This window comes from Podarcis liolepis (assembly GCF_965112155.1).
Source record: "Podarcis liolepis genome assembly, chromosome: 3".
Taxonomy (NCBI): Eukaryota; Metazoa; Chordata; class Lepidosauria; order Squamata; family Lacertidae; genus Podarcis; species Podarcis liolepis.
This window is the reverse complement of record NC_139557.1, coordinates 23,583,098-23,603,850: the sequence shown is the minus strand read 5'-3', so window position 1 is coordinate 23,603,850 and position 20,753 is coordinate 23,583,098. Positions and strand designations below refer to the sequence as shown.

Genomic DNA, 20,753 nt, shown 5'->3' with positions numbered 1-20,753 from the left:
GTGTGAATGTGACATTGTAATGGCCATTAGTTGCACTAGACTTCTAGCTATGTAGTTATTGAAATTATTCGAGTAACACCTGAACTTTACTGAGCAAGGACTTTGAGTTCCCTGATCTGGAAGCATGTCAGAAAACGTACCTTCTGGAAAGTGGATGAGCTGGCATGGACTTCTTTGGAGCTTTAAGTGACTGCATTGCCTGGCTTCAAAACATATTTAGGGAGTTTACTCTCCACCATCAGTTGTGGCAGAGATGTTTGGAGGTGGTTTGACTCATACTTGCATGAGAAACTCACTTTACAGTGTAATGTATTAAAATGGTGTTGTGGAAGAGTTGTGTGGCTGGAGGACTTTTTCCCAGGATCAGCAAAGAGGGGACTTGTTGCCTTTTTCTTTTCCAAAAGATCAGTTTAAGCTCCCGTCTTCAGCCTAACGGCAGTATGTACAGTTGCAGCTTTGCCCGGTTTCTATCTATGGCTTGGTAGCTTTGAGTGCTTATGAAACTTTAGATTTGTTGCAGGACCTGATAGCTTCTGTACAATTCCAGAAACCCCCTGAAGGAACAGGTACGACTCAGCCCGGGAGTGCTTCTGGATCCAACTGGAGGCCCAGGTAACTTTAGCATCTATAAACACCTTTTACCAGTTGCAATTGTTGCAACTGCTGCAACCTGGACTTGTAACCTTGATCACAAGGCATTGATTAATTCAAGGTTTGATTATCGCAACACACTAGTGCAGGAACGAGCACTTCTGTTCAGATTAGCACTGGTTGCTCATTGGCTAGCAGGCCAAGTTCAAGGTGTTACTATTCATCTCTAAACCCCTTAATCACTTGCAACCAGTTTACTGTACCCCTAATCCATGCCCACTTTATTGCTCTGTTGGAGGTTCCTTCTGCACTTGTAAGTAACAAGACCACCACCTGTGTAAAAACATTTCCATTTAGGCAAGCCTACGAGACATATAGAATTTACCTTTACCCCCACTTCTTAGCCACTTCTGATTTTAATAACCCTTTGACTGTTTTTAAATACCTTAATTTAAAAATCAAGAATCGTAATGTGTTTCAGTTTTGAAAAATGCTCAGAAGCTTTGTTTCTATCAAGCATTATATAAATTTTGATAAATGTGTGGTTAGGAACAAAATCTCTGTTCTAGCTAAACTTGTCCAGTTGTGCTATACCACCAAACCTCAGAGCACTTTGCACAATCACATTAACAACCTACCATGACAAATGTGATACAACATTCTGAGACTTCCTGCTTGATGACAGATGAGTTGTGCCAAACTGTGAAGAGTACAAACAACCTTTTAAAGGGTTGTGCGCTACTCCTGTAGTAAAGGAACGGCTGGTGTCAATAAAAGGTGAAAAGATGAGCCAATCTATGTTTAGAATTTCTAAAAGCTTTTAAGGAGATTGCTTTTGCATCTCGTAGCAGATATGTGCATATGATTCATTTATCAAGAGGCTTTCCTCCAATTTCCCAGAGGAAACCCAGAATAATTTGCACATACAAGCAAAACTAAAATGCCCTCTGCCTTGCTCATCTTACCAAGTAGTATTGACTTGTGCTGAATAAGACATCTTCTCCAGTGTTGATAAGGTTGGCAGCTCCTTCAACTCACCCTGTATGGTTTCAGCAACTGAATTGAAAACACAAGTCACTTTCCTGGTGTTCCAGTTGAGCCGTGACACAAAACAAAAATGATTTAAATGACTGCAGGTTAAGATCTCAGAGTTTCACACTGTCTGGAGACTCACATTTTCCTTTAATGAAGAAACCAGACCTAATCATCTTACAAAATGTTCCACTGCTGAAAACAGCCTGCACAGCTAGAGAGCTTCTTGGGACCAGTTTATTGTACTTGGCTGGCTATTTGTTCCCACCTAGCAATTTATAGCTAACCTACAATGTTGAACTGAACAGGCAAGAAACCAAAAACCTGTTTTAAAGTTCGCAGAGCTGTGGGTTGCAATTACTCTGAGATACTGAAAATGTTTCACCAAATGGTAGAAGTGGCTTCCAATTTTAGTGTATTATAAAACAAGGTAGTACAAATCTGTGGGTATAGAAATGTTGACAAAGCTTGATAAGATTGTGGCAGAATATGTGTTCTAGAAGTTAAAGGAAAAGAATGCCAAAACAGCAGTTGTTTCAGCAGCTAGAATCCAGGTTAATTTCCAAGAGCTGTAAAGGGTTTTGTCACCCGTGCCTAGAAAGAAGCCTGATTAAGAACAACATAGAGTTGATCCAAGTGTTGCTGCTGGGTTTTTTAAACAAAAAATAGTCCAATTAATGCTGAATCTAGATCTAGAAATAGATTTATTTTAACAAGAACTTAACAGTAAACATATATACAGTATAATTACAGAAAACCCTGTGTTTTTAGTATTCACAGAAATAGCCAGATTTGTTGCAGTGTGAGAAAAGAAAGAAGATAAATTTGGAGAAGTTGAAATGCTTAGCAGGGCTTACAAGCTAGCGCCTCCTTTGGAGGCAGACACACACCAATGCTAAAAATCAACCTGCCCCAGGCAGTGAGGAACTTGTGCGCCAATCTTTTAGGTTCACACTTTGCACTATGGTTGACAAAAATACTTCACATGACTTTCCCCCCTTCAGAGAATAAGACAAAAACTGCATAAATTTGAACACTTGCTGTCCATTTCAGAGAGCTTAGTCATTTTATAGATTTGCTGCCTAGATGAGCATTTATTCTGAAATATGGCAAGTTACGAATTTCATACTAGCATCTGCATTGTATAAATTTATTCTTAACAAAATAATGCAATTGGCCAGCCAGCTTATTGTATGGTTATCCAAAACTTCCCAATTAAAAAAAACAACAAAAAACTTTTTGGGTATCAAAATCAGCTAGCCATTGGCTGCAGTTCCCTGGCTACTTAGAAGTCAGAGTAAGGCTGTGATTCTAACCACACTTTACTGGAAAAGGTCCACTGTAACCGACGAGACTTGTTTCCAAGTTAAGGTGCAAGAGTGAGAGCAGCTCTTGCATCTGACTTTGGGATGCTGCCACAAACAGCATCCTCTCTCCCCTTGTCCTTTTAGGGTTCAGGCAATTGCTGCATTGTGCATTTCCCTGCCCCTTCTAGCGCTGGTAATATAGCCCAGAGCAGGGAAATGTACAAAGCGACACACTGTTGCATGGGAAGCATCCCAAGTGTTACCAAGAGGATGCTGGGTTTTTTTGGATAGCTACCCATTAAGTTTGCAGCAACTTACTAGGTCACGTCCCCTTGGGAGTAAAATCTCGACGTCACTGATTTCAATGGCAAATATTTGAATGAAGATAGGATTTCGCTCTGTGATTACAGTATGTGGCATGCCGCACTTCTGATGTAAGTTTTCTTTCTAATGGCCGTGATGAAGTTTGGTGAAAGAGCATAGACAGTTGCGCCCATTCTGTTTCTTCCTGGCTGCTGCAAAGAAAATCGGCGCTGGCTCCGGGGTCTTCATAAGGTATGTTTACTGTTAGTATCGCAACCCTGTTGTCCCAGCTTTCTCCCATCTCACCTGCTCCGCTTTACAGTTTTATAAAGAAATGTCCACGTCACAATGCTTCTCTGAATATACAATATTTTAATATGCATATAAAAATATAGCCCTGCTGTGTATATACTTACAACTCTACAGAACCTTTTCCCCCACACACCCCCTCTCTAAAGTAGGAAATAACCTGATGCGTTTCCAATTATAGTTGTTAAACCTGTGCAGTGAGAAAGCTGCAGAAGCGTTTATTCCAAGAAAAGCAGCCACTGAAAGCCTCTTGGGGAGAGAGAGGGTTTCTTTTAAGACTCCCACATATACTTGGGAAAGGGGAGGGGGCAGAGCGAGAGAGTTTGAAAAAATAGATAGGATCTTGATTCATCTGACAAAAATATAGACAGTGGCATATATCCTGGATAGTGGACTGTCGTTCAGTGGCTATCTTAAACCCCCAATAAAAGGCATTGCCTTAAATAACTGGCTCAAAATAGGGAAACCCAACACAGAATATTCATTCTAAACTTTGAATAGATAAATAAAAGTTTAATAAAAGCTCCTAGATGCCTCTTGCTTTACAGAAATTTAGCTGTCATTTTGTTCATACAGTAGAAAAACAGTAGAAAGGGAGAAACAAGCCCTCCTCACGACCACACATTCACATTGGCATACAATTTCAGAAAACCTTTTCATTAAAAGGACATGGAATGCTAGTAGACAGACAGACACACTTCTATCCTTTTATTAGCTGTGCTCTAAGGAGCCGTAATAGACATCTGCTCTGGTGGAAGACTGACCTCAATCTACGCAGTCTGTCCCATAAGTTCTATCTCGGTCATTGGTATTGAAAAGCATATGTTGGTTTAAAAAGAAAAATGTTGCAATCAAAGTGGTAAGGACACTTTGACCTTCCTTTCACATAGCCCGATGCTTAATGTGTAATATAGCAAAACCTAATCAGTTGTTTTAAGAACCGAGCTTGCTCTCTAGGAGTGTTAACGCCGACTCTTCCTTTGCCCCTAGTTAAACAACGTATGGGAAATGCTATTATTGCACCTGGGTAAACCGAAACTCTGTCTGTAACAAGTGCCACTACGACATCTAGTGGCACACTTGTGTTAAGTCACACTATCGTACATAGCATGGAGCTGTCCGCTCCTTCACCAAAAGGTGAGGATGAATTTCTACATTCAATGTAGAGATTATTCCCAATTTTAGACAGGTTGTTTGCCAGTTATTCATTTCCTCGGTTTTTCTCTGTAGGACAGTTTCTTTTTCTTGCCTACTTTCCGCAGGCGACAGCCTGTTTGATATCCACGTCTTCATGGCCATCAACCACTCTGAATGTACTTTTTAATTACTACGCAGCCATGTCGGAAGACAGGGCATGGCATATTGGGCAGAAGCGTCCATGTGTTTGTTTTGGGGTCGTACGCTTCCATATTTCCCAGAGCAGGACCTTCGCTGCTGACAATTCCACCCGTGGCGTAAATTTTTCCATCCAGAACCACCGCACTGGGCAGAGAGAAAAAGAGAGACATGAAGTAAGTCATATTTCACTGAAGCACTCCTTGAACCCATTAGTCCAGCCTGCTGTTTGGAAGAAATGTTTACACAGCTTAATTATTTACCCAAACCCTTCTGTGCAAAAAAGCTCTCTTAAGTTTAAATATGGGGACAGCAATTGGTCTTGAGGATGCCCAGTGGGGAATAAATAGGGCATTCAATGTTTATGTGACTAAGGACTGCATCACACTTAATGTCACCAAACTGAAAAGCAAGGATTGCCTTCTCTGTGTGCTGCTGGCAACCAATGTTCCAATGGGGATGGCTAGTGGAGGACCAAATTTGCTCCTTGCTTCTGCTGGGGAAGTTGTTGAAGACCTACTTCTAAATAATAAAATACGTGGCTTTCAAATGTGCCGCACAAGAATGGAAGTCTTGTGTGAGGTACACAAGCACAGGATTACGGTGCATCTCCAAAGCATGAAGAATATACACAGGGAGCATGAGTTGAGCCACACACCCCCCACACACTTGCAGCATCACCTTGCAACCATACGCTGAATACAAGCAGCGGAGGGCTCTAAATCAGCATAATATTTGTGTGTGTGTGTGTGTGTCCCAGAATTTAGCAGATTGAATCTGTGCAGAAACCCCCTATTTAAATGTTACTTCAAAGTGTGTGAGTGTAATTGGCCCCGAGTTGGGGAAAGGCAAACAAAACAACCTAGCTTCCTACTATGTATAATACTTTACAACAGTTACAGATAGGTAGCCGTGTTGGTCTGCCATAGTCAAAACAAAAAAATTCCTTCCAGTAGCACCTTAAAGACCAACTAAGTTAGTTCTTGGTATGAGCTTTCGTGTGCAAGCACACTTCTTCAGGTATCTGAAGAAGTGTGCTTGCACACGAAAGCTCATACCAAGAACTAACTTAGTTGGTCTTTAAGGTGCTACTGGAAGGAATTTTTTTGTTTTGACTTTACAACAGAGCTTTCCAAACTTTTCATGTTGGTGACACACTTTTTAGACACACGTCATTTCGCGACACAGTAATTCAGTTTTCCTAGCAAACCGGAGGTTAAACTAACCCCTTTCCAGCCTTGGGGGGAGCGTTTCTGCGACACACCTACACACTGCAGCCGACACATTAATGTGTCGTGACATGCAGTTTGGAAAGCTCTGCTTTACAAAATGCGGAGATACTTGTGAGCGTGTGAATTAATGATGAAGATGAGAAAAAGTTAGGAGTCACGAAGAATAAACTTAGAGGAGTGCTGAATCATTTAAACACAATGGTGTTCCAAAACTAGAGTTCAACTGCATAAGCAATCTGAGACTGAAGGCTAAGAAACTTATAGACACAGAGAAGGGAGGAAAAAATAGAAATGGCAAAGTAAATGACACAATAGGTTGTTAAACTATTTGGTGAAAGTTTGACCGAAACACTAGATTAGTATGAATAGGCAAGTGGGACATTACATTGCCCCAAGATTTCAGTGGAATCCATTGAGTGACAGTAAATTTGCGTACTTCATGAAGGAAGTGGGAAGTTGTTTTTTTGGGAGAAGAAGTCAGAATAAGCAAGCTAGTTACTGACCCTTCTCCCAAAGACTACAGAGGTGATTGCAGACAACAGTTACTTATTTATGTCTTCAAAGACTCTCTTTTTGCCCCTCTCACCATGCTTCCACTACACATTTGTGTTTGGAAATTAGCATCCCTCCTTCACATTTGGAAACTATTCATTAAGCGTAAGGGGGTCAGTCTGCTTTCTGAAGAGGCTGTCCCTCATCAGGTGGAAAGCACACAGATGAATGCCCCGTAGGCTGCTTGGTGATTATTTTCCCCTAATAGGATGAGCAGATGAAATAATTTTAACTGCTCACAGATTGGGCTGGCTGGGCTAATAAAATTCAGGAGACTGAGCACAACCTCATTTTAAGCACCGTCACCTATTGGAAAACAGAAGTATCTATATGCCAGGGGGTGGCAAACCTGCTGCTTGACTACAACGCCCATCATCCCTGAGCATTGGCCAAAGAAAGAATTGGACCATGATGGGTGGGGCTAAGGCCTGCTAGGACCTGCCCTGGTACAGCCACATGAGTCCTTTCTTCAGTGGTTTCATGTAAACTGTCCTTTCAGTGTCACTGTTTAGTCCTATAGTTTGTTTCTAGGATTTAAGTGAGGAAGGAGTGACAACACACATTGAAAATGTTTTCCGGTTGCTATTAAGTGGTTGATTTTGGACAATGGCGCAATTAATTTAGCATGTATTTCTGGAACTGGAACTGCTGAAAATCTGCAGAAAGCTGGTAACCAGTTAGAAAACAAGGCCTAGACGAAATAACTGATGCTTCTTCACCAGCAGTTGTCAGACTATGCAACTCCCATGACTGTTGGCCATGCTGGAAGGGATTAATGGGAACTGAATTCAACATACGTGTAAACAGGTTGCCAAGCCCTGCTCTACATGCTGATATATAATGAAATGGAGGAGGAGGAGGAGGAAAGTACCAGTTATTTCCCTCTAGAAAGATGCAACTTCAACATTCTTCCATTAAAGCAACAACACTTTGGACCCTTGCAAAGGCAATATTGGTGGCTGCCATGTGAAGACAGTAACTAGAAAAATCAGGATCCAAGTTTGTTTCTTAGTTCTATTAGTACCTGTTGTCCCATAGAGGGGAAAGGTTAAAATATATATACCGTATTTTTTGCTCTATAAGACTCACTTTTTCCCTCCTAAAAAGTAAGGGGAAATGTGTGTGTGTCTTATGGAGCGAATGCAGGCTGCGCAGCTATCCCAGAATCCAGAACAGCAAGAGGGATTGCTGCTTTCGCTGCGCAGCGAACCCTCTTGTTGTTCTGGCTTCTGAGATTCAGAATATTTTTTTTCTTGTTGTCCTCCAAAAACTAGGTGCGTCTTATGGTCTGGTGCGTCTTATAGAGCGAAAAATACGGTATATTATTTTTTGCTTTGTATCCAGAAGACAAGGTCCCAAGCAGTGGGGGATACCAAGGCAGTCAGGGAAATTGTAACAGGGCTGAAGTGATTTTTGGGAACATATTGTCTTTTTAGAAAGAGATGGAAAGCACTCCCTACCCAACAGTGTAAAAAATATTAATACAATTTTTGACAATTCTTCAGGAAAGGGGGTGGATGACAAGTTCTGAAGGAGTCTCAATCTCTCTCCTCTTTTCCAGAGGCAAAACTGTTTTTTTTTAATTCTTCATTTCCACCCTTCCCCCTAGCCTAGCAAAGATTGCTTCAATAAAAATAGCACACAAAATATGAATACATGCCAAATGGACAGTCTGGAAAAGATCCCCATCTACTTGATCTTTCTCTGCCTCCTTGGGTTTCAAATATCTTCTGCAAGCTCTAAGTGCCCAGCAACATAGCAGGAAAGAACAAATGGGCCTCACAAATCAAAGACCTCCCGTAACAGGAGCCTCAACTCTGTGCCTCTTGACTTCACTATAAAAAAGCTTTATTAGCAACAAGCAACTTGATGGCGTTTTTATCATGGCCCATAAGGATGAATGGGTATGATACAGTGCTTAGAAATGTGAGCCCCCAATGGAGATCCCAGCAGCCATGAACGTAGCAGGCAACTAGCTACCATCAGGTTTCCACCTATATTATGTGGACAATAAAACTGCCCCACCTCACAGTGCTGTTTTAAGAATTACAGAAATAATGATCAGAAAGCGCTTCCCGGCGCTGCTCCAAGATGAGTCAGCCACTGTCCCCCCAAGGGATTGGAAGTGAGCAAGCATTACCTGGAGTGAGTAGGTGTTCGTCTCCACCAGCTCACTTGCAGAGTCTGCCGTCAGAATTATGGGCACCAGCCTATGCCTACCCGGTGTGAATGGGGTGGTAAGACTGCTGCCTGGGGTGAGAGTTGCCTGGCAAGGAGGGCACCGTTGGCCCTTGTAGTTACAGGGCTAGATGTATCATCAGTTGAAATCAAAATTTGCCTCGCTGCAGCTAGTGCCACCCTAGACAGCATTAACCAGCATTGATATGTTCTGTCGCTACTTGTAATGTTCTCAAAGAAAAAGGAAATGACATCAGAGGCACATATTACAGTGGGGGAAAGATATATGCACCAAGTATGTATCAAGAGCATGAGCCATCAGGACACAACATCATCAAAGCTAGAAGTCAGGTCATTCGTTATTCAGGTCTATAAATTCCCCACATTACTTTCTCATGCATGCTCTTTTGGGGTGGGGCAACTGGTTCTAAATTTGGTTCCTGTGTTTTGTTTTTGCAGGGTTGGTGTTTGTTAAAATGTTTAGCTGGTGTTGGTGGTTACAAACTAAACTATTATTGTTATATAATTATTGTTATTCTTGGTTTCTACTGATTTATTGGTTTGTTTGCTGCTCGTATAGGATATTCTGTTTCTAATGCCTGATGCTTTTTTTATATATGTTGTAAGTCGCCCAAAGTGGATGGGGAAACCCAGCAAGATGGTTGGGATATAAATTTTATTATTATTAGTCAGTGAACTGACCTTTCTGCTTTAGAACCCAGTGCTAATTCCTGCAAAGGAGTTATTGTCTGGACACAAAAATGCTCTAAATCTATTGATTTGATTAAGCAGGAGCTGTTCAAATCTACAAACACTGTTCAAAGAGGAGAAAGCAGTGGTTTACAAAATGTATACTTTTAGAGAAAGACAGATCTACAAGTTTAATGCCTGTCTCTTGGTGGAAATTATGTTTAAATTAAAGCAAGTGCGAAGCTGTAATGTCCTCTACCTTTCTGTTTTATTTGGGGGGGCATAGTGATTGGGGTATTTTGGAAATCTGAACAGTGCAAAGAATCTGGCATCCACAGACAGAGGCTGAAGCAAAACTTAAAACTCCCTTGTTCTGAAATGCCATCAGTGAAATATAAGAACTTGGGAATGCTGTCTACAGTTTTGACGCTATAAAGGCCATGTCTGAGGAGAATATCACTACTCTTTCTTCAAAAAAACCGAAATGCATACTGTTCATAATACAGTGGAACCTCGGGTTGCGAACATGATCTGTGCGGGAGGCACGTTCGCAACCCGCACCGCCGCGTCTGCACACGCGTGGGACACAATTCAGTGCTTCTGCACATGTGCAAAGCGCAATTTAGCGCTTCTGTGCGTGCACCAAAACCCGGAAGTAACCCGTTCCAGTACTTCCAAGTTTTGGCGTGTCTGTAACCTGAAAACGTGTAACCCGAAGCGTCTGTAACCCAAGGTACCACTGTACTAAATAAGGTTGTGGTAGTTGTTCTTTCTGCGATTTTTGATCAGCTGCTTTTGTCAACATTGACAACATTTCTCAAAATTGTCTACAGCACCCTCTCCCAGGCTGGTGCCCACCTGATGTCACTGACTCCAAATCACATCAGTCCCCAGCCAGCATTGCTAATGTTCAGGGGTTGTGGTGGGCATAGCCCACATCTGGGCAACATTTGGAGGGCACCAGGTTGACTACCCACCCCACTCTACAATACTGTAGAATAACTTGAGATCATATAATAGGGAGGTCAAAGGAAGAAGCGGGAAGTGCAAAAGTCCTGAGAGATGTTTTGCATCTGCAGTTCAGTCTGAAAGCTACACATCCATTAATTATCAGCCTTCCATGATCTTGCTTCACATTTCTGCCGTTTCAAATCCAGGTGAGTTCCCAACAGACATTAACATTGTCGTTTCAACGAGGAACATTGCATGATATGCATTGAACAATGGACTACACACATGGCAGAGGAAGCAAAAATATGGGAGCTTAACTGGGCAGGCTATAAATTACTGAGTGACAGTTCTGCTTGGGTACTGGCTTTTCAGAGGATTACTGCAAGGTCTTTCATTAGTGACCACTGAAAGCTACTGTTTTTAGACCAGATGCGATAAAACTAGCACTTCCAATGCCGAATGCTCATCAGCATCTGGTGAGGTGTTTTTCCTTGATGCTGAATCATCAGTATCAGGTTCACCTGGATCATTGGCGGCTGGTTATGTCTCAGTGGAATTCCTTGCACTGGCACCAAACATTCTTTACAGCCAAACCTCCTTCAGAAGCTTACTGCTGAGGGAACTTTTGCGATCTCAGTTTGACTTGGCCGTAAACATTAATCCTTGTCTAGATACAACATTTAAATGAGGAAATATCTTCTCTAGCTGTCCTTGAGGCTATAAAAGAATGTTTAAATGACTAAATTAGCATGCTCGTATGCACCACATTCTTCCTAATTCTCGCAACTAGTTTTAGTAACTGAAAACGGGCACGACGCCACACATACACTAATTTATCTGGAGCGCCTCCAAAGAGCTGTGAAAAAACAAGCCAGAGATTTCCTTTTAAAAGTTTCCTTTTAGTGTATTTACAAGAAAAAGCCACCCACAAATATTCCTGTGAACTCTGACCACCCAGGAAGAGGAAATTCAAGCTTCAAAATTTCTGAATTCTCTCTCTTCTCTTTTCATTTTAATTCTATGCCACCACCCACTTCTGTGTTGTAAAAATTCTGCAACACCACTGTCTTTCTGTGCTGAAAGGCAAGGAAACCCTGTAGCTATTGCTTCTGCCTAGTAGTCTCCTTCAAGATGTCAATGCTGAAAGGTATTCCCCACCTTCCTGTTTGCAAGCCTTTCGTGTGTTTAATATTTTGCACTAATGCCTGGAGGGTAGGCACCCATGATCTACCTCCAAAGCAATGTTCACATTAGCTTGATAACAGGCGTAGAGGGTAACCATTTATGCATTTTGCTGTGCTGTTGTGCCAGTGTTTTCGCCTTGTGTATCCTGGAGTATCCACTAATACAGATACGGCAATCATTTAACCCTCAGTTGCTCTACAGCAGCCACAACTCCAGCAAAGCCTTTCCTAAGCCGCATTTTCTATTGTCCCATCCCCACCCAAATCGCCACCTCCCCCCAGCCCCACTTTTCAGTTTCTGTCTTGTCTCAGTCTTACCCTATGCCCTGGTCTTGCCCACATAATGCAAGCCATCTGGGAACAGATTGCATCTGTGTGATACACATATCAATGCTAAACAGTGTTTGCTGTGGTGACAGAGCAGCCTTGGAGGTGCGTCAACTAGGAAGTGTGCCTGGTTCTCATACCAGCTGACTGCATGGCTCTTTGGCGCATAGTTCATTTGTGCTTGAGGTCACCGCAGTACATCTGAGGATGGTGGCAATTGACAGCGTCTACCCATACTTCACCATCACCATTATATACTGCAGGAGTCGGCAACCTGTGGCCCTCTTGGACATGCTACTGAAGGGAGTTGGAGTCCAGCAATAGCTAAGGGTCAGAACGATGGGAGTTGGAGTCCAATAGCATCTAGAGCACAATAGGCTCCCCACCCTTGTTCTAGTGCAATCCCAATGGTGGTGATGTTGCAACTGTCATTGGACCTCAACGCCCTATACTCACTGCCTGGCAGAGCAGCTCTTGGGAGTAGAATTGGCTATTCAAAACAAAAACTACACCAATTTGGGTAGGCTGACAGCTGCATTTTAGAATACTAGGTGGATGGCATAGCTTCCTTTTTAAAAATCCCATTTTCACACCTCATTTTTGAGTGGTTTTAATTGTATACCACTTTGAGATTTGGGGGAAAGAGGTATTTAAAATAGTATCAATTAAGTGAAATGGTGTATGTCTTAGGTGCCCTTGCCTTTGTATTAACTAGGAGTGCTGACTCGAACTCTCTGGGGATCTGGCCGCAGCCTACAGACATTTTCGTTAGTATCATTTATAAAAGTGACTAAAATACATTTAACTATTAACAAATTACAAAACCATGAAACAAGAGCAGAGGGGAAATCTTTGCGCTTAGATGGAAGACATTAAGAGCAGCAGAAACGTTAAAGTACAGGATAATTAATGTAGATGAATCAAAGGAGTCAGGCAGAACTTAAAAGGAATAATGTTGATGAGTAACGTTCATCACACTTGCACACCTTTCATCCACCCCCAAAACATACCTGCAAACGCTCCCTGGCTGCTCATTCTCTCTCATTTACCCACAAGGGACCAGGATGATAGATGCAAAGGTGACCTATTTTTCCACTGAGAGCCAGTGTGGTGTAGTGGTTAGAGTGTCAGACTAGGACTTGGGAGACCAGGGTTTGAATCCTCACTGTGCCATTAAGCTTGCTGGGTGACCTGGGGCCAAGCCAGTAACTCCCAGCCTAACCAACCACACAGAGTGGTTATGGGGATTAAATGAAGAGGGGGAAGAACCATGGATGAGCTCCTTGGAGGAAAAGGTGAGCTATAAATGCATTAAATTAAGCATCATCCCATTTTCTAGTTCACCTTTGCGTAAAAAGAACATAGAATGTGTTTCCTGTGCGTAGTCATAGCCTGGTTTGTTTAGGATTCAGGCAGCATGCAAATAGACCTGGGTAGCAAGAGATTGCTCACAGGGCGTCAGCAGCAGCCATGCGCTAGCGTGAGCAGTGCTCCCAGGGAAGATAATTTAGAACCAGCAATTCCCAGTTGAAGGTACCTTTCCCCCCCTCTGACAGCTAGCCTGGCAGATTTGTCACCCGGTCCTTCCAAATGGAACTCCTTAATAAAAAACGGAGGTTCAGGCTATACCGCACAATAACAACAGTGTGTGTATGTGAGATTTTTATTTCCTTTTTTTAAAAAATATTTGTTTCTGAACAGCAAAGCACGGCGAGTGCTCTGCTTCACTAATAGTAGGCGCTGCTAGCCCCCACCGTGGGCTGCTGATCTCCAGCTAACTCATTTCCTTATTATTACAAAATCAGGATAAGCTGGAGGCATTGCAAAAGGTAAAAGTAGATGGCTTGTTGAGAATGAGTGTGTAATCTCCATATGGATTGTGCTAGGAAACACCAGTTCTTAACAGATACCGGGTGTTGCTCAAGAGTAGGGTTGCCATATGAAGAAGAAGAGGAGGAGGAGTTCGGATTTGATATCCTGCTTTATCACTACCCTAAGGAGTCTCAAAGCGGCTCACAATCTCCTTTCCCTTCCTCCCCCACAACAAACACTCTGTGAGGTGAGTGAGGCTGAGAGACTTCAGAGAAGTGTGACTGGCCCAAGGTCACCCAGCAGCTGCATGTGGAGGAGCGCAGACGCGAACCCGGTTCACCAGATTACAAGTCTACCACTCTTAACCACTACACCACACTGGCTCTCTTTCATGGGTATGTAAAATGAGAGTCCTAGCGATCCATAGTTGGAAATCGGCAAATGTGTCCTCTTTTTTGCTCTTCAAAATACAGCATTCCTACCAAGAACCAAAAATTCTTCTTCTCTTCCCCACTCCTTTATTGCATTTACACCTGAACTTTTTCTTCATGGAGCTGAATGGTTCTTGCCCTCCTCAATTTATCTCCGCAACAACCCTGTGAAGCAGGTTAGGCTGAGAGGCAGTGTGATTGGCCAAAGGTTTTTAATCTTGGCATTTAGGTAGTGGGATCTACATCAATGGGTTTCAGCTCCCTGTTTTAATTCAGGTTCATATAACATTGCCGCTTGGCCCCCTACTGTAGGAAGAGGTGACCCTTTGCAGCCTCCATGTCGTTGAGGCCAGAGCATCGATGCTCCCCATTTCTATGCATCCTGGGAAAATAACATCCTTGGGATTTTAAGATAGTGCTTTGGCCATCCAGATGCTGAACTACGGCTGCCACCATCCCGAGCCTTTGGCAACGCTTGCTGGGGCAGAGGGGAGCTGTAGTTCAGTAACTAACATGACTGGGAGTGGCCGCTGAAACCGTATTACACTGGTCCTGAAAGACCTACATTGGCTCCCAGTACGTTTCCGAGCACAATTCAAAGTGTTGGTGCTGATCCTGAAAGCCCTAAACGGCTCGCACTCGCAGCTCTCTGCCCCTACTAAAATCCACTGGTTAGGGGGCGCAAATTACTTGCCTTGACCGGGTGCTGACAACCCACGCTACGCCACTGGGCCTTCTCGGTAGGGGCGCCCGCTCTGTGGAATGCCCTCCCATCAGATGTCAAGGAAATAAACAACTATCTGACTTTTAGAAGACATCTGAAGGCAGTCCTGCTTAGGGAAGTTTTTAATGTTTGATGTTTTATCACTTTATTATTATTATTATTATTATTAATATTCTGTTGGGAACCACCCAGTGGCTGGGGTAATAATAACAATAATAAATAAAATAAAAATACATAAATAATAATTTATAACACATGTTTTAAGAGGAAACTGTGTACTGCCTCCAGTCCTTGGGTCCAGTTATGCTGCTTCTATTTTGAAGTCCACTCCTAATTCTACATAATTTTGGCTTAACATTGTCATTTTAAAAAATCCCTGTTATTAATATCTGTTGAAGGTCCATTACATCATTATCGTAGTTGAGCAGAGGTTACTGCTATGCGAGAAGGGGAAACAAACATGTAAACAATGCTAACTGCTGCAAACATTTCAATGGACATTTAAGTATTGTTGTGCACATGTTTTTACTGGAAGGGTAGAATTTGTTTATTCCTTCCATTCCGAACATACAAATGGGATTGTTTCAAACTGCTGCAGTTTTGTCAGGGGGGGGGGGATATGTCTCTCAAACGTTGGATAAAGTCTGCCATTAGTGGCCAGATCCTAGACTATCAAGTGATCTTGGCCAAAGAACTGTAGTATTAAAAGCCTTTTACATGAAAGTAATTTTAATGTGGTTAAAGAAAAATTGTTTAAAAAATAAAAAAGATCCCACATAATTAATGCAATGAATTACCAAGGGAAGTTATGTCAGTTGTACTGCACTGTTTGCCTCTGGTTTACAATCTTGAGAGAAAAAATATAATTAACTACTGCCTGGACACAGTGGGGTTCTCCTACATTCAATTTCACTCTTGTTAACACAGAGGAACAATGAAAATCTGTAATTAGCACAGAAGCAGCAGGAACATAGTAGCTTTGGCTGGGATTTGGCCTGTAATTTTTTTTAAAAAAAATATGTAATGTAATGTTAGCTCCAGGACAAGATTCTCTTGGCAACCAAGAGAGGGCACTCTTTAAATAAAAAAGGAGATTCAAATATATAAATTCTGTTTGTGATGTATGGTTAAATACTAGCTTTATTGCCCATTCTACCTCCATTGCTGCTGCTGCTGCTGCTGCTGCTGCTACTACTACTACTAATAGAGGACTTTTGCTTAACTCATTGACTAAGTATTGCAGGTATGATGAATATTGGGATAAAGATCTAAGTAAGTTACTGGAACAGGTGAAAGAAAGTCAGGTTGCCACTGGTTCCCTTGCCTCGGGATTCTGAAAACTATTAAGGAAGGTTATTACATACCCTCCAACATTTCTCTGATGAAAGTAGGGACATCCTATTCAATAATAATAGTAATATTTTTTATTATTTATACCCCACCCATCTCACTGGGTTGCCCCAGCCACTCTGTGTGGCTTCCAACATTCATAAAAACATAAAAATAAACACTGAAAAACTTCCTTATACAGGGCTGCCTTCACATATCTTCTAAAGTTACTAATCTCCTTGGTTCGGGGGGTCACATAACTCCATACCCTCCATCATTTCTCTGATGAAAATAGGGACGTCCTAAGGAAAAGTGGGACATTCTGGGATCAAATCAGAAACCGGGATGGCTTCTGTAAATCCGGGACTGTTCCTGGGAAATAGGGACACTTGGAGGATCTGTTATAATCTGATAGGAGCTGCAGCTGCTATTAGGACTGCTGAAACCAGCAAAAGGAAAACGAGCGCCTTCCGAAAAGTTAAGATGCATTAAACTTTAGCCTCCGTTCCAGACTTTTTCCTTAGATCTCAACTCAGAAAACTTTTGTATGCCGTGCTTGCTCTCAGGTCTCATTCAGGCCCCCTTAAGGCCATCTTAGTGTTATGAGAATGCACTACACATTAGGCTTGTGCACTCCCAGCTCCCCTTCTTCTCTCTCCCGTACTTGAGGGGAGGAAATCTGAAGCTTCCAGTCAGAATTCAGAACAAAACACAACCACCCATTTCAGCTGAATAGGGGAAACTGTGGTTTGTATGAGTCATAGTTAATTAACTAGCCTAGGTATCAAACCAGTGTTACTCCCGGATTTAGCCAAACCAGGAAACTTCCAGCTGTCACAGAAAACTTTACATTTTGTTCCCTCATATGTGAAGGTTTTGTGGTGTGTGAGAGGCTGAGGCTTACTATGGGATGGGACCATGATGCCAAAACAAACAAACCATGGTTTAGCATTCCATCGGATGGTTGCTTCAGATTTTCCGTTGTTTCCCCTATACCGGTTGAAACACTTTACTCAGCAGAAAGCTAGCTACATGGAAATCACTATATACAGTCTTCACACCATTTCCTATACTTATAGCATATCCGTATGGCAAAAAGTGCCAAATAATTTTGTCAAAGGTGATACACTGTAAAAAAAAAAGGCATATTTTGTATATATTGACCATTGCAAGGGTTCTCTATTCTAAGAGCATGGAAAAATGCTTATAAGCCAAGTTAAAATATTTAATTTTTAAAAGTCTGAGAACTATCAAATCAGGGACACTAAAAAATGGAGAACATTATAATGAAAAATGGAATTGGGAATAACAGGTGTTGGCACTGGACCATTTATTCTTGTACAAAGTGATCATTTTGTGGGAAAGCTCTATTGGTGTAAATAATCAAGTTTTCTGGTTTTAATATTGAGTATTTATAAAAATTATTAATCAAATAGTGTTATAAGCATGTCTAATTTTATGCATATGCAGTTTATGATGTATAAAAATGTTATAACCCCATTCCAAAGACTTAACGCACATATATTGTGGATTTTGTGGATTAAAGCTCACTTTACCAGATTAATGAAATGTCTACTAAATTAATTGGCTTACATACACATAGGTTAAAAGGGAAAAAAGTTTAATACAGTTGGAACAAAAGGCAAATAATAATAATTGCAATTTGTAACAAAGCAGAGATTGCCTATGCCTGCCAGATGGGAAATTAATCCTAAATGGGAATCAGCTCTGAGCTGTCCAGAGAACAAACTGGCTCTTCCCCTGCCATTGTACAACAGGGATGCCAGATTTCATCTTTCTCTAACATGCTGTGACATAAACAGCAATCCATGAGATCAGTGATGTGCTTGCATTAAAGCCGCATTCACAGCTTTGATACAAGTGTTAAGCATGGGGACGAAATCTTAACACTTTCTTCTGCCTTGCTCGCATTTAATGTGAGATTCTACAGGTTCTATGAAAAAAGTGTGTTTTGTCCTCGGTCCCAAACACAAACCTGCTGTCAAAAATATTGCAGAGCGCACATCACTGGAACTTTGTTTATCTGAATTTAATTGATGCTTCTCGTATTCATCTTTAAGCAGCAGTTTCCCCCTGATTTTCTAAACATTCTAGATGTCCTCCAGGGCATTTTGGTGCATAACATGGGTAAGCAAGATAAGCTAGCAACCTATATGTAACTCACAAAGCTTCCTTCAGCCTTCACAGTCCTCCTCTGCTTCCAGATAGTGGTTCACCTGCAGTTATTTTGGTTAACCACTATAGAGTGATTTTTATAAGAAGCAACACTTGGTTAACGTGTGTCCATCTTATGCTAACCCCTATAACGTGGGTATCACTAGCCGTGTTTCAGATTTGGACAAAACACATGCACACCCAAGTCTGGCCTCCAGTTCTTAAGTATACAGTACAGTGGTACCTTGGTTTAAGAACAGCTTAGTTTATGAACAACTTGGATTAAGAATGCTGCAAACTAAAGAAGTAGGTGTTTTGGTTTGTGAACTTTGCCTTGGAATAAGAACATGTTTCGCTTCCTGTTGAGTGTGTTCCATTTGTAAATTGAGTCCCCCGCTGCTATGGGAAAGCACGCCTTGGTTTAAGAATGCTTTGGTTTAAGAACGGACTTCCGGAACGGATCAAGTTCATAAACCAAGGTACCACTGTACATAACAGGGCCTGTCAGTCTCACACCAGAGAGATCTTGATGTTTAGATACCAAGGGAAAGGATTTAGAGCGATGCATAGCCAGGTAATATTTCTATTAGTGTAGCCCAGAGAACACTAAAAGTCTTAAACACACATGCACTTCCATTCCCACTTTAACGTAATAATTTCCTCCAGAAGAAAAAAACATATTGAGGTGCTGGTAATTCAATTGTTTGTGTGTGTTTGGTCTTACCTGCAGAACTGCCTGGAGTGGTTCATGTTGGGGCCTGCTTTGATATTGCCTTTTTCCGGGTCATAGATGGTGGTCGCTCGTGCATAAGCTCCTCCAAGAATAAAGATGAAACCATTGAGAGTGACTGCAGGAGCATATTTGTTATCTGTCAACGGAAAGCAACACGGAGATCAGTTTACAAGCTTGGCGCTAGAATCCCTTTTTTTAAAAAAATAAATTCCCCTTATTTATAGATAAGTCACGTTTCTTGAAACCTCCAAGGCCAGAGAAAGAAAAATGAGGAAGTATTTTTGTTGCCTTTGTTGCTGTTTTTGTTCTTCACTCCTAAACTTCTCAAAGGCACTTTTAAAAGTTGATTGGTCCTCCCCATTCCTAGCATACACCAGCCTGCAATCCAGGATCATTTCCCCCTTCCCATCTAAAATTATACATTCTTGTCTTCAACATATTCCTCACCTAAGTCTGGTCCTTTGAAAGCACTTCTTTGCAGCTTAAAACGAGCATGCCAAATTGTTTCAAAACCGCAGCACATTTCAACACAACATTATTAATTCCCAAGCAGCAGATTCATACAGAAGTCTTCTCTGGTTGAAAATAGTGTTTATTTTGGATATTCCATCCTTTGCCTATAGGCGAGTCTATATCTGCTTTCTCATCCCACCCAAGGCACAATTTTTAACCTCTATTTTCCCCCACACACTGAGAGCTCAGCAGACAAGAACAGCTAGCCAGAGCAGCTGTGCTGGCAACAGCTAACGGGAGACGCAGTTTGAAACATCTGGAGGACATCAGTTTGGTGAAAGCTGGGCTAAGACATCTTTGGTTGATCAACTGGTGCTAGGACTGCTCATGTATTCATCTGTGTCAAAGTGAATGCATGGATGGGGGAGCAGGACAAGTTCTGCTTACAGATTCACCTGAAATAGGGATTTTCATGTGTGCATCCTTCTAAAAGTGAGCATGTGGAGGAGGCGGCTGATGTTGCTCCCCAGCCTCCCTTTGTTGACCTCCATCGATTCATCATTCTTTAAAGCTCAACGTCTGACCACACTTGAAACTTCCATCTGGAAGGGTCTGAGAAGTCTGTAATGAATCTGTTTCTGCTAAGGTTTCTTTCTAGGGGTGCAGCAGTTTAATGCCAATAAATCACCACCAGAATTTCTAAGAGGTATCTAAGTCAGGAACACTAAATTATTTCTTAATCCAAACAATCTGCCCTTACAGCATATGCACCAGAACAGTAAACGAACACAGAGAGCTTTCCAAGCTCTTTCTCTAGTGACTTACTCAATGTGAAGACACATGTACACACTGGAAACTGGCTCCCTGCTGCTTGCAATGCAGTAAGGTGAGAGCACAGAATGCATTTCCATGGATTCACATTGTTTTTCAATGCTCCAAAGATAGCTTTATGTCCAGTATCCTTTCTATATAAATTATGATAGGGCTCAGTATACACTAAAGCAGTCTTCCGCAACCTGGTAACTTCCAGATGTTTTGAAGTACAACTCTCATGCATCTAAGGCAGCATGGTCAGCGGTCGAGGAATATAGCCCAACAGCATGTG

General features: G+C 41.8%; 1 protein-coding gene across 2 annotated transcripts in view; it reads right to left on the bottom strand.

The window, feature by feature from the left end:
- Positions 1–2,308: 2,308 nt before the first annotated feature.
- The window catches only part of KLHL29 (kelch like family member 29), a 424,682-nt gene continuing 406,237 nt past the window's right edge, over positions 2,309–20,753 (bottom strand). For both annotated transcript variants that reach the window (XM_083495560.1, XM_083495561.1), the window contains exons 13-14: positions 19,187–19,331; positions 2,309–5,024 (exon numbers count right to left, since the gene is read on the bottom strand). In XM_083495560.1, coding sequence (XP_083351686.1) covers positions 4,841–5,024; positions 19,187–19,331 — 329 coding nt within the window. In that variant the 3' untranslated portion in view covers positions 2,309–4,840. The remainder of the gene's footprint in view (positions 5,025–19,186; positions 19,332–20,753) is intronic.